This window comes from Ictidomys tridecemlineatus, chromosome 7 (assembly GCF_052094955.1).
Source record: "Ictidomys tridecemlineatus isolate mIctTri1 chromosome 7, mIctTri1.hap1, whole genome shotgun sequence".
Classification (NCBI taxonomy): Eukaryota; Metazoa; Chordata; class Mammalia; order Rodentia; family Sciuridae; genus Ictidomys; species Ictidomys tridecemlineatus.
In genome coordinates, this window is record NC_135483.1 from 152417848 (window position 1) to 152432642 (window position 14795).

Sequence of the window (14795 nt, forward strand, 5' to 3'; positions counted from 1 at the left end):
TATAAAGAACGGGAATATAAAGACATGTCTTTAACAGTAGTACAACACTGATTGAAGGTACAATTGTCATTTGAAGAGTCAGAAGAAATATAGTCGTGTATAATTCTTTTAATTCTTCATTGTGGATATATAACAGTATTCTAAAGGACAAGTTAGTGGAATATCAGGTACCTGAAACCATTTAAAATAGTTTTGATTTTCAAATTTAAGTCTCCTAAATAGTGTTACTTTTCTTTTCACAACATTCTTCAGCAAACATACTGCTATTAGATTATGCTTGTTCTTATGATTTCATTTAATTACATTGGCCCTTCACATTTGCCCTATACTGTCTAGATGTACCCAGATTTTTTCCTCCTCTATCCCTGCTGAAGACCCAACTGTCCTAATGTTGTTATTTTTAGGAAACTGTTCCCATTTCTGTGGATGTAATTCTGCTCTGGAGTCTCATATTCATGCCTCAAATATATTAAACTTAATGGGACTTCAAAACGTCAAAAATTATGTACTTGTTACAAGAAAACTATTAATGAATATAACAGAATTATTTTGCCAGTGGATATAGTTATACTAACCCATTGCACATTTCGCTTTTCATCAAAGCTCCTTGTATAGATAGTTATGCATTTGTAAAAGAGCTGTGAGTGCTTAAGGTTGTAGTCTATGAACTGGGTACTTAACAAAGATTTATAGAACCATGTACCCTGGAACATAAACTCAGCATAGTTCTGCAACTCACTGAACTAAATATCAAGCTGATAAATGAACCAGTAGATTATTTGTGTTTTCAAAGCCAAATACTGAAACTATCATGTCTGCAACTCTCTAATCTTTATCCTTAGGTTTTGGAATAGGTGATGGTTCCTTTGAGTTGTAAAATATTCTTTTCCATCTGAATTCTCATCATTAATTTAGCACATACATAGTGACATTTTTATATATAAGTAATCTCTTGGAAATAAAATGTGCATAAACAGACCAAATACCATTAGCTAAGATCAGTTTTTAATTATCTATAGAATTTTTTGTCACAAATTCTACTTTTAGTTCACAACTCTCTTAAGTAATAAAATCATAGAAAGCCATAAGTTACTGACTCTCCTAAGGAATAAAAAGACAGAAAGCAGTGTTGAAACCAAACTATTGCCTCTGTCCTTTTAAGAGAAAGAAAAGAAATTTGTATAAACTAACCAAACAAACAAAAAATACTCCAGCATCCCCAGGGACTTTAATTAAGGCACATAAATTATAGATTTTATGCACCAATCTGAGATGTATGTTGTCTATTTTATACAAAATGACAAAGAAACAAAAGAAGAGTAGATCAACTCAGATAGTACAGACAATTTTTGGTTCTGCCTCAGAGATTAATTCTTTGTTTTGAGATACCACAAGTTCTGAACTCACCAGACATATGATTTTAAAATAACATTCAGTAGCAAATACCAAAACTATAAAGAATGATTTGGAATATTTTTTAACCCACTCTTTTCCTCCACCACAAAGGATAATTGATTGTTTTCAGTTCTTAAAGAGTTGCTTCTAATAGTTTGTTTTTATAGAAGATATTCCTTTAAGGCATCATAATATGAAAAGCTGGCTTGCAATATTACAAAGGAAGGTTGGGTTCAAGATTATTAATTTAGAGATTCTATGGCCTGGTCAAAGGCCACAAAATGGATGTAATTTGTTTATTTAATTATAATTATATTTTTATCTGTCTTTAACATTGAAAATAGAACTTAAGATTTGACTAGGAAGGAGGAAAATAATGAAGGTTTATATTTTGAATAATCTTTTGGAAAATATGTCCAAAGGATCAAGAGTGGAGGAGTAAAAAGTGAAAATTCAAAGCTCATAATTTTGTCTACTCATTATTTCTATGAGTGAAGATCAAGCAATATCTTGCCTTTTTTTCAGTATCTGTATTTAGATTTTCTAGGATTTCCTACCTAGGATTTAAAAATAAGTTGTTATATCTTCTTCTGTCACAAAACTTTCAAGAGAAATGAGAAAAATTGAAAGTAATAAAATTATTTTGCAAGAAAATATAACATTTAAGCAACAACTCATGTTAGACCTGCCTTATGGAATGTTATAATAGTTTAATATAATCTCAATGTAAAAGAAATGATAGACACCAATAAATGTTTCTTATGATTTTTATTTGTTTCTTCTTTTTAAAATACTGCTAATACACTAGTAAGTGGTATTAGAAGGTATTACTTAAATTGAAACTAGAAATTATAAGAAAAGAGCAATATCACAATAGTACCACAGGAAATGTGATTGAGATTTGTTTCTAATATATGTTGTACCTTTAATTTCAGGCTGTTTGCAGACATTCATTTCAGAATATAAAAAAGCCTGATATCACCACAGTAGAGCTTTTAAAAGATGTTCAAACCTCAAAAGATCTGATCATTCGGTTAGTAGCCCATGATATTAATCAAGAACATCCAGGAAATAATGTAGCCGAGGAAGTAATTTCTGATGAAGATGAAATTGTTTTAGGTGAGGTTGCTGTTCAAAGAAGCTTAGGAGAACTATCTGAAGATCAAGAGAAAGAATTTGGGATGACAGTAGCAAGCAAAGTTGCTTCTTCCAAGACAATAATAAGTGCAAGCAACCTGAAAAAAATCTTATCAATAAGCAAATGTTGTCAGAATACAAATGGTGTGAATACTGAAAGTATTGAAACAACCTCAAATCTGATACTAGAATCTCATGACACACAAGTTCAAGGAACTGCTTCTGAGATTGACATGCCCTTTTCAAAAACCTTGACTGAAACAGACTCTTCTCCACAGAAAAAGACACAACATAAGGTAAGTGAGAAACGTGACTATCAGTGAATAGAAAGGATAGGGAACTTCACAAACTCTGTCCAAGAATGTACCTTAAGTAGAAAGAATACTAAAATGAGCTCATTATTCTTCTAAATCTATAGATATTTAAAGTATAGGGAGAATTAATATAGAACTCAGAAACTGAACTAAGGAACGAACAGATAATGGAAAGAAATCTAAACTAATTAGAAGCTCAAGGGAAACAGAAAATAGAAACCAGTCAAGAGAAATGCAAGCTAATTATTTAAACAATAGATTCCAGTCCTTTTGTATTTGAACTGAGAATCACTTATTGAACATCTTTTGTAGAGGGTGATTGTTGTAGAGGAAGTTGAAATGATCCATAGGAATTCAGAATCCCAACTAGTATGAATGATGCCTTAGGTTCTATGCCCAGCACTACCACCTGCCCCCAAATAAAAGAAAATCAGATTGTTTGAGTTTGTATATTGACCATCACTTAATAACTATCTAACCTTTAGACAAAGTACATATGAACTTCTTAAATAATCTTTAGCCCATTTTCCAGAATTTAACGAGTTAATAAATGTATTTTGAATATCTATCACCTTTACAATCAGACATTAACTTCACTATCATCATGGCGAACATTTCATGTTGTTCTTTCCAAATCCTCAAATGATAATCTGGCCTAAATGACCTTTTGGGTTTGGCCCTGTCCAAAAATTTCTGCTATTTTTATTTGGAGAATATATAATTTAGGATTCCCTGATGAGACAATTCTCTTGATTAGGCACTTGATGTGATTGATGTCCCTGGTTAACACAAACACTGAGGTGAACCAGAGAAAATGAAGATACAACTTTAGTCAATTCAGAAGCCCATGATTTCCCCACAGATAGATCAGAGTATATTTAAAGATGATTGACCTCACAAGTTTCTGAATTGTCCAGAGTTATATCCGAATTCTTTTACTAGTAAAATATGGCTAAAATGTTTTTATAGTTTAGAAATAGAAAAGTATATCCTTCAAACACTTTACTAGGTTTATGCTTAAAATCTATTCAAAAACCAATATAATAATTTAGAACATCTCTCTGAGCCATTTTAAAAGAATTATACTGGAAGAGACATTTTAACTAGAGTGATAGAGTTCACCAATCTTTTTAGTAATTCCAAAACTTTTTTTCACTTAAGTGTAGGTTAGACTGCAAAAATGCCAGTAAGATGAAAAAGTACATATCAAACTCATATTTGTAACACCTTATTTGCAATTTTACAGAAAGAAGAAAAGACTGTAGTTACTGAACCAGCACATTACTTCATACACAGAATTATGAGTACATCTTCGTATAATCAAGATCTCATTTCAAATACAAGGTACATGAAATTAAAACAATATGAAGTATCATCACAAAATGTCAATTACATCAGACAGGTATTTGCTAATGTGTTATGGTATTGTTTAACCTGAGAGATAGGCATTAGGTCAGCAATAGAATATGGAGCATCATCACAAAAGGGTTTCTGTTCAACTCTGATAATTAAGCTAAATTTCCTAGTATATTGTGCTGCCTGAAAGAACAATTAAGAGGAGAGGGAAGAATGTAAGTGGGAAGCTTCGGAGATGAATTCTAGAACGCAATAAATTTTGATGTGTCTTTTAAAACTGGATATCATTTACGTGACAAAAAGACAAATCCAAATCTGTATTGCTATAGGAACAAAGTATGTGAGTTATAGCAGTTACAGAGTACAGAGAGAAACAAAGTCCACTGTAGGCTTAAAATCTGATTAGTAACTCTGTTAATAATTCTTAAAACTATTGTTAAAATGTTCTTAAGTTTATTGTTGTTATATTTATAACCACAAAGAGGTGTTATTTTCTGTCTGCAGAGAAGAATTGGGTATACAGAGAAAACTATCTGTTTACATGCATAATTAGTAATTCATGCACCTTTTATTATTTGTATATGTGAAGTAGAGAAGGAGCATAGATAATACTAAGTAAAAAGCAATTTAGAGTAAGATGGTCCCAAAAGAAGTCTCAGGCCATGGGAACAAAATAAATAAATAAATAAACAACTATAAACAGACTAAAACAAGTTTTTAAGACCTCTATAAACCAGTCAAATATCTGCAGCAAACAAATGAAGGGAAAAACCACCCTGAAACTAGAGAAGAACAGTTCTATGGATATTTTCTTACTTTTACCCAACCTCCTCCCATCATGGGGGCAGAGTCCAGTTACATTTCTTCCCTCAGAGGAAATGTGTTTTCAATGTTTTGTTTTCTTATTTGCTTTAAATGTTTTGACCTGTCTATAGACTTCCTGAGAAAATTATTTTAGAAGCTCCGATAGACAAAGGTGGAGTACTTTTTGGATCTAGGCCTAGAATCTAGGTAATATACCATTTTAACAGAATAAAGGAGAAACAAACATATATGCCTATCTTAAGAAAATAGAGGCATAAGAAAAAGCTTGAAAAAACTGAACATCTTTTCATGAGAATGGCACCCAACAAACTAGTATTAGAAAGAAATCATCTCAAGAGCACTAAGGCTATATGTGAAAAAATCTACAGCTAATTTTGTCCTCACTGGGGGTAACAATGGAGATTTTTATTCTAAGAACAGGAATAACAAAAGCACACCTATCTTTCCCATTTCAACATAGTACATGAAGACACATCCAGAGAAATTAGGCAAGAAAAAGAAATAAAAGGCATTCAAATAGGAAAAATAAGAGTAAAATGACCTGTTTCCAGATGATAAGATTTTATATATAGAAAACCCTAAAGAATCTCCCCAAATCATATTGGAACTCATAAACAAATTCAACAAAATTGCAGTCTGTTAAGTTAATACTAAAAAAATGGTTGTTTTCTATACATAGACAATGAACAATCCAAAAACAAAATTAAGGAAAAATTGAATTTACACTAGCATTAAACAGAAAAAAAAATACTTAGGAATAAACTTAAACAAGGGAGAGAAAGATGTAATAAATGTAATAAATGTGATAAATCAAATAGGACACAGATAAGTGGGAAAATATCCCATGCTCATGGATTGAAATAACAATATAATTAATATGTCAGTACTACTCAGAGTGATCTACAAGTTTAAAAGAATTATTATCAAAATACCAATTTTTTTTTCAGAAATAGAAAACTTTAAAGATCACTGAAAGCTTAAGAGAACATTAAAAGCCAAAATAATCTTGAAAAAGAACATTGCTTTTTTTCTCACTTCCTGATTTCAAAACTTACTGAAAAGCCACAGTTATCAAGCAGTCATTACTAATGTAAAGATGAACATAAAGAGCAATGGAATATAACCTCAGAAATAAATCATTGAATGTATAGTCAAATAATTTTGACAAGGATGTTGATACCATTTGATGGGGAATAAGTAGACTTTTCAAAAAATGATACTGGGAAAATTTACCAATATGCAAAGCAAACAACAACAAAAAAGAATTAGTTACACCATTACTTTATATCATATAAAAAAGACTCAATGTTGTTTATAGATTCAAACATAAGAACCAAAACTATAAAACTTTTATAAAAGGCCATAGAAGAAAAGTTTATGACATTAAATTTGATAATAATTTTTATATGACATGAAAAGCACAGACACGAAAAGAAATAATAAATTGTATTTCATCAAAATTGAAAATTTTTCATGCTTGAAATGACGTATCAATGGAGTGAAAATTCAACACAAGGAACTGCAGACATTATATTATGAACATGTCAGTCCCCAAAGGACAAATATTGCATGATTCTAACTATATAAAGGTCTTGGATTAGTCAAATTCATAGACTCAGAAAGTAGAATAGTGGTTTCTGTGTGACGATGCGAGAGGAGAACTAGGTTGTTTAGCAGGTATAGAGTTTCAGGTTGGGAAGATGAAAATGTTCTGGAGATACATGGTGTAGGGATGGTGGAATAAAAATGTAAATGCACTTAATACTGCAAAACTGTGCACTTAATATGTAATGAAACATTTCTAATAAAGAGAACTTAAAAATTTTTGAGCAGATAAATCTTATGTATATTTAATCATACCTTTAAAGGTGATGTAAAGACTATTTAGAAAACACTTTCTTTCATTTTGGAATTTAAGCAATTATACTATTACATGTTTGTTCCCACATGAAGAATGAATGATTGCTATTTTTCTTAACCAGTAATTTTTTCATTTATTAAATATCCAAATAAAAATGATGATTTTTTTTCTTATTTTAGTGAAGGAGAAGATTATAACCCATATCCAAGTGCTAAAGTATTACAAGGTTTGACATTTTCTTTATTGCTTAAAATTAAACTATTTTTTTCAGTTTGATAAATTAGTTGTTCAATATTTCAGTAATTATTTAGGTATCAAATTTGAAGTTAATATTGTTTTTCTTCCTTTGAGCATTTCTACTTTTGGAAAGTGATCCAAAGTGATGTATTTTTACATCACTCACATGTTAAAATGAACCAAAATACTTTGTCTTATCTGAATTGCTATTCATATTTCATTAATAATTTTGATATCCAGTATATAATGTGATTTGTGAATTCACATTCATCATGGTCCTATGAGAGAGTAAAAGGATGTATTGTCAAACCAGTTGATATCTGAGCAAGAACTCCTAATACTTGGGTATAAAGCACAACCTTAGTTGTGCTTCCTTTGTGTCATAGTTTAGTCCTACTAAAATGTATAAAAGGCCTTTTAAAGCTAAACTTATTTGCTTATGTTAAAATCTGAATAGTATGGACCTTCTTTTCTTTTTTTTTCTTTTTTTTTTTTGAATTGATTTGTGTAAACCCCTTAGGACCTTTCTTAGAACCTTTTCATTCTCTATTTGTTCACACCTAAGAGGATAAATTTAATTCTAACAATGACAGTGTAAAGAAAAGGTAGAATAACATGTTTACTGTAAAATAGCCTTGAAATTCAAACTACATGTTTATCACCATCATGCAGACCACTCAAGAGTCAATTTGAAAGTGGGAATAATTTTCATTAAGATAATCCATAACACAGCAGTAGTCATTCCTGGATTCCATGAACATTCCTTAACCTATAGGTATCACAGTAACTACTGACATGTTTTCTGCACTTTGGAATCATAAGCTATTAGTTCCAAACAGAAACTGTCTAATTCAATCCTTTTCAAAAACATAGTCCTATCTTGACCTCAACTTCTGCCCTTAAATTCCGTACATTGTTTTGTTTGTCCAACTTTGTTGCTGTGATCAAGCTTAAGTTCTTAAATAATTCAAAGTACCATGACTCTCCAAGCTACTCATTTATCTATTCATTCATTCAAAGTTACCAAAAACTTATTTATCTATATGTTCATTCACTCTTCACTGAGCATCTCATTTTTGTTATGACTTTATGGGTTAACAAGACTCACAAAGTCCTTGCTCTTGTGGAATTTACATTTTAACTTGGGGTAAGGAGTTGAAGAGTAAGGACATAAGATAATTCCAGTCTTTAAAAGTACTTTCCATCTGTGACAAAATCACAAAGTCATTACAATGGCTTACAAATCGTCAGCTGAGCACTACCCTAACCTCCAGTTGCCTTTATAACCTCTGTTAGACTCACTGAATTTTCTGTTCCTTGGCTCTTTCAGCAATATAGGGTCTTTGCATTTGCAAATAATTCTGTAGGGTTCTTTCTCCTATATCTATGTTGCTTTTTCCTGGCCATAAAAATTTGCTCAAATGTCACATTCTCCATTTCGCTCTGAACACACTCTGACACTGCAATCCGTTTCTTTCATGCCCTACCTTTCCCACCTCATTGCTTTCCTTTTCCCCAGCATTGGCAAACTGTATATTTTACTTACTGTCTTTCTCTAAAATGTAAGTTTCATGAAGGTGGAGATTTATGTCTGCTCACATTTTGTGAGCAAACCCAAAGCAGTATGTTGGCATATAGTAGAGGGGAGTAATTAGTGAGACAGTAGAAACTATAAGATGAGCTAATGGTATAAGAGGGAGAATGTAAATGTTTTGATTACATTCAGATTGAGGTATCCATTTGCTACTCAAGTTGAGATGTCACATAAGCAATTGGATGTAAAATCTATAGAGTTCAATAAAGAGATCAGGCTGGATCCATAGAATCCACAAAAGCATCTCAAATAAATTAAATCTAAATACTTGGGTCACTTAAATATGAGGAGTTTTTCTGCATGTCTTCATCAAAAGAACTTTCTAGCTTATTTAGGAGTTCTGATACCTATAAAGCTTAGAAATTTAAAACTTATTTGGAATGATGGCCCTGGCATTAAACCCAAATAAACTCAGTCACTTTATAGTCAAGTTTACTTATGTGCAATATAAAGTTGATTCAGACACTTTAAGAATATTGATAAGCAATCATAAAATTTTACCAATTTTTGGCAATTTATTTAAGTTTTCTCTTTCATAATTCAGTTAATTGGGATTTTACTCTTCACTTCTAGAATATTCAATGGACTGAAGAGTAACTGTTGACTCTTGAAGATTGCATGTGTATAAACTTCATAGTTTTTGCATGTTTTTCCTTGTGTTCCCTTGTAAGATGGGAATTTCACTTCTGTTCTCTATATGAGAAAACTAAGTTAAAGAAGTTATATGCAATTTGTCAGAGTTCTCATAGCCCTAGGGAGTGAAGCTAAGACTCAGGGGGCAGGTTTTTTGACCCCTTAGCATGTTAGCTGCTTCCGTAGGTCTTTGTAAAACTTCTCTTGTAGTGATATTTATGTCAGTATTTTACTCTTTATTTCAAGGATCTTCTTTTAATTAATTATGCATGAAGAGAGTTAGAGTTGGAAGGACCTTTAGGAATCTTCTGCAGAGTAATCCCTCATCACCTGATAAACAGGGTCATAAAGACAGAATGATTTTGAATATGTAACATGGAGTGTGGGGTTGGTTTCTTTGATGAATTTGAAGATTAAAATCCACAAACGCAAGGATAAGAGCAAAGTAACGGGACTTATTAGAGTAATAGAAAGAAAGAAGATCTCCCAAAGAGGGAGGGATCCCAAGAGAGGGATACCAAAGAGTGGCTACAGTCTAGCAGTTTATATAGATCTATAGGTTTAAGGAAGTCAGCCCTCTGCCCAATCCCTGGTAAGGCATGCAGTGTATTCATGTAGGTTTTAGTCCAATCAGAACATCGATCAGGTATTTTTCCTTCTTTGGAGAGGCATAGACCCCCCCCCCAGTCACTTAGGTCTTGATTTAAAAGCAGCCTTTTTGTAGGTTTCTAAGCAACTATTTGCAGGTGCTATTTGTTCTGTACTATCCAGAAAGTTACCCAGGAGCCCATCTTCCTATCCTTCCAGCCTTATCTCTTCCTCCTGAGTTATACATCATGCCTCTTCTAGTACATCACACTTCATCTTTCATAATCCCTAAGACATACCTCAACATTTGAGAACTCTCACCTATTTCAGCATTGAGCTAATTGTATATGTACTTAAAAATCATAATTTTATATGCCTAAATTATATAATTTTGATGAAAAAATGTAATAACATGTTTGTGTCAACAAATACATAAGACTCAGGGGGGGAAAAATGTCTGTTTTTCTTTGTTTCCCCCTCCTATAGCAAGTTCTCAGGAACAAAAGCCAGAGAATTCAAGCAGCATTAAGGTAAATGTTTTCCATTAGCCTATAATTGGTGCACAATAAGGTCCAGTTAAGTATAGCCCAGTTTTAAAGGTCCAGACACTGTGTGGTATGATATGGGAAACTTCAGGAAGCATTCCGGTATTCACAAATTGTCCCCTCTGGCTGAGACCTGTCCCTAGCATCTGAAAATCTCTTAATGAAAATCTTTACCCCCTAGGTTTAAATCATCATTCCTTCTTTAGGTGCAAGATAAAGCCTCTGGCTCTCTCTAGCACCTAAATTCTTTTCCACTGATTAGCTCTGTTACTTCCATCTCTAGAGAGAAACCTAGAGGAAGTAAGTCATATAGCTCTGGCTAGAGTGGGTAGACCCCAGGACTTGGTGGAGGTAGGGAGAAAGGAGCACTTTCAAAGGTGGAGGGGCAAAGACTTGCAGGAGGCAAGTGCTTATTCCACCTACTTCTCTGTATTCCCAAGGACAGATTCTATGTAGACAACATCAGCCCCAGTGCAGTCCAGGGAATTTCCTCTTCCTAAATCCTCCTTGTTTCTAATAAGGAATAAAGCAACAGATTCTATTTTCTCTCTTTTTTACTCACCTTGTTTTCTTCCTGGATGAATTTAATTAGCTTTGAAGTAGGTCTCCTACCTCCATAAATGCACAATTTTCTAGTCACTTCTCAGTATCAATATATGGCACACTTTTCAGAAACAATTATTAAAATCTTATAACTAATACTTAAATTTCCAAACATACTAGATTAGTTCCCAGTCATCCTAACTTTTATTTATGAATAGATACATCTATAAAAAAAATCTCAGACTTCACTTAGGCCACACTTTCTAAAACTGAGACTCTAATCTGAGAATTTATTGACACTTCTTGTGCCATACCTGAATTTCTAACTAACCTGAACCCTTTCCACTTTGTTCTTTCTCTCATTTTCTACTTTTTCCACAGTAAAACTTGATTAATTAGTTTTCTAGTCCAATTCCAGCTAAAGGAGAATAAGCACAGTTCACTGTATCTCTCATTGAGTACAACTAAAAACACTAAACAAGTACTGAGGACCTGAAAATAAATGATAGCAGGTATTTGGGCCAGGAAGTAAAATTTAAAGAAAAACCAATATCATTGTGAGTTTCTTGGCCTTTTTCTTCCTACAATTTCTTGTTTAGAATTGGAGCAGTTCAAACCTGGAATTTCACAGAGGGATTAGGTAGAATAAAGTTTTAAGCAAAGTCATTTCCTTCTGACCTGAGTTAGAGTATAAATACCTGTAGAGACTGTGTGTGGGGTAGGGGGACTCTGCTTTATTTTCCACTCCCCTTTTCCTTTGGATTTGGGTTGACATAAGTTTCAGTTATGAAGCTGCATGTCAGCAGTGGAAGAGGCTGCTGAAACACAACCTAAAATTGTGAAAGAAATTTTTTCTCTCATGCCAGAGATATTAGGGCCCTCAGGAGAATGACGAATATTGCATAAACCTGTTATTTTTGCCTCTGCTTTCTCTTTTTATTTTACCATGGTGGTAGAACGGAGTCTTAGGAAATGAGATAGCACATACAGGGAGGTTAGCAGCACAACGTTCTAGCCATAGAACCCGAAAAGGGGAGGCTAAGCATCAGAAACTCTGAGGCAAGCGATAAAAAGGAGGGACACTGAAAAAGGGAACCCCTAAAAATATCGTCTCCCCGAGTTATACACAGATAGAAATGACTTGAAATTACATAGAAAAAAAGCTTTGAAAACTTGAACTGATGGCCTTTAGAGTGGTTCACATGCTGTCCTTTTGGGATAAATGCTGCTCCTGCATTCAAAGAAATTACTCAGGTCTATAGAACAAAGCAAGTATCTGAGCCATGATCCTAGCTAATAGGTAAACACAGCCACTTGATTGCTACAGACGCAATGGCTAAGATTTCCATAAAAGGTAATTGAGAGTTAGGAAATGAGCATTCTTTTCTTTCTCCTCTATTATTTTATCTTTTCTCTAAAAAAGATTTGTAACTTACTGCAATTAACCCAAAGGAGGAATTAGGAAGATGGAGCTGACATTTTTCATTATTTAATATGGCCAAGCCTTGAGTATCATGTAGTGGTACCCAAAGTCTACATTCATAATAAAGAATAATCCTAGGAATCATCGCTGGCAAAAATTATGAACCTAACTTTCAGAGAACAATGGCTTTAGGGTGCAGAGTACAGATTTTATTTATATAAGATGACCTAAAGGTTGTGCTGTATCCTTTGTCCAAAGAAGAGTAGGATAATATGTCAATTTGCCTTGGCAGTTTACCAACATCTTTGAAGGATCAAAGAATTCTGCTGGTAAAGCATATCCCTCAAAGGAAGTCATTGCAGGTACAAAATATACTATCATTTTAACAACTAAATAAAGTTCCCAATTACATCATCTTGAATTTAGAGTTTTTCATCATTTATACTCTTGGAAGTAATGGCCCTTCTCTCTGTTAACAATTTAGAATAGAAATATTTATATAAATGGTAAAATTATATATAAATTGAGAGTGGCCCTTCCATTCTCTATTAGATATAGTTATATAACTGATTTATTTGATTTAAAGCTTATTGGACAGTCATTTTTCTTTGAATTCACTCCCAAAGGTCAATAGACAGTGCAACTAACATTTATTCATATTTTATTAGAGGGGGAAAATGAGAATAAATAAGGAAGAATATTACGGTATGTTCTCCAAGGTCACTTCATGGCTAGTAAACTGTGGAGCTGTGATGCAAACACAAATCTGCTTTGATTTCAAATCCAAAGCTCATTTAGCATCATCATAGTTCATATACTCAGCAAGGTAGTAATGTAAGCAAAGCAGTAGGTTGAATAAGTGTCTGTGACTCACTGGAAACAGCATACTTCCTCTGAAGACCAGAGCTTCAATCACTGCCAGGTTTTCTATTTCAGGTCTTACCGCTTCTCAAGCATAACATGAAAGCTTTATATTTTTTAAAAATCCTGATTTTTAAATATAATATACTGCAATAAAGAAATTATGGATTCTTGGTGCCATGGGTATTTTCATATCCTATCATGAAGATCAGAAAAGCACATTAATGCTTCTTTTTCCTCCTATGTGTGAAATAATAGTTTTGTTAAACAGAAATATGATATTCTCTAAGAGAACCATGTGCTGAATAAATGGTACAAAATAAATGAATCAAAATAAAGACTTATTGAATATACAGTCCTCTCTTACCTGAGCCAAAATATTACTGGAGACTTGTCAGCAGAAAATTTACCCAACATGGGTGAGAAATCATAGCATTTTTAATGCACTTCTGCTTTCAATTGACCATTTTGAAATAGATACTCTCAATGTAGAGCCAAAATTTATTTTCCAATTCTGCTTTTTAGGCAGTTTCAGTGAGTTTGTTTTTTCTGGAGAAAAAAGAGAGGGGCTTTCCACACCTGACTGGAGATGCCTCAAGGTGAAGTATGCCTAATGAGGCCAAGAGAGTCAGGGAGCCTGGATCCTACTCCCAGCTTTGAACAATTTTACTCATATGATCTTAGGCAAGATATGTGACCTTGCCAAGCTTCAATATCCAAAAATAGAAGGTCTCTTTCTCCCTGTTCCTTCATAGGAGTGTCACAAGGGTCAAGTAAAAACACTCCTTGCCCATGTTCTTTAAATTCTAGAAATTATTTTGTAAATATCAACTTCAGAATTCTAGAACACCATTGCCCTAATATAACTGCATCAATTAAAATATTTAATAAACATCCATATTGCATTCATTTATTATTTGTTTGTTTCTTTGTTTGTTTTTGTCCACAGAAACTCTGAAGTCCAGTATTCCCAAACAGAGATCTAAAATGCTGGCAAAGGTATCTTCAGCTCTGTCTAAGGTGTTCTCCCGGTCTAACAGCAATATTCCCAAATCTTCCTCACCACCTCACCAGGATGAACACTGAATCTTCCATACACTTCATATGCTTACTTCCCTTAGAAAATAAAATGACTTTAAAACGTAGCCTGGTGCCCTATGATTCCTAAAAAATGAAAATAAGCAAAAGAAAATACAAAATACCTGGGTAAAAGAATGAGTTGATAAATACAACTTACTTTTCAAAAATTTTAACTGTTATGTAGAAACATTAAAATCACACCACTTATTAAAGGAATAACATGATATTTAAGCACATGTATATAATGTGTAATGTTGAAATCATTTTAAGCATATATATTTCCTCAAATATGTCATTTGTAATTTCTTAATGGTTAAATTTAATACTTTCTTCTAGCTTTTAAATATGTACAGTACATTATTGTTATATATTCTCACCCTATTGTACCACTACAATATAATCC

The 14795-nt window shown here is 32.9% G+C and overlaps 1 protein-coding gene across 1 annotated transcript in view; it reads left to right on the top strand.

Moving 5' to 3' along the window:
- Window positions 1-14457, top strand: part of Fsip2 (fibrous sheath interacting protein 2) — an 88269-nt gene extending 73812 nt beyond the window's left edge. Inside the window, exons 18-23 of the mRNA XM_005324407.3 lie at window positions 2331-2828; window positions 4093-4190; window positions 7068-7114; window positions 10427-10470; window positions 12744-12813; window positions 14262-14457. Of these exons, the coding sequence (XP_005324464.2) occupies window positions 2331-2828; window positions 4093-4190; window positions 7068-7114; window positions 10427-10470; window positions 12744-12813; window positions 14262-14398 (894 nt within the window). The 3' untranslated portion in view covers window positions 14399-14457. The remainder of the gene's footprint in view (window positions 1-2330; window positions 2829-4092; window positions 4191-7067; window positions 7115-10426; window positions 10471-12743; window positions 12814-14261) is intronic.
- The last annotated feature ends 338 nt before the right edge of the window (window positions 14458-14795 follow it).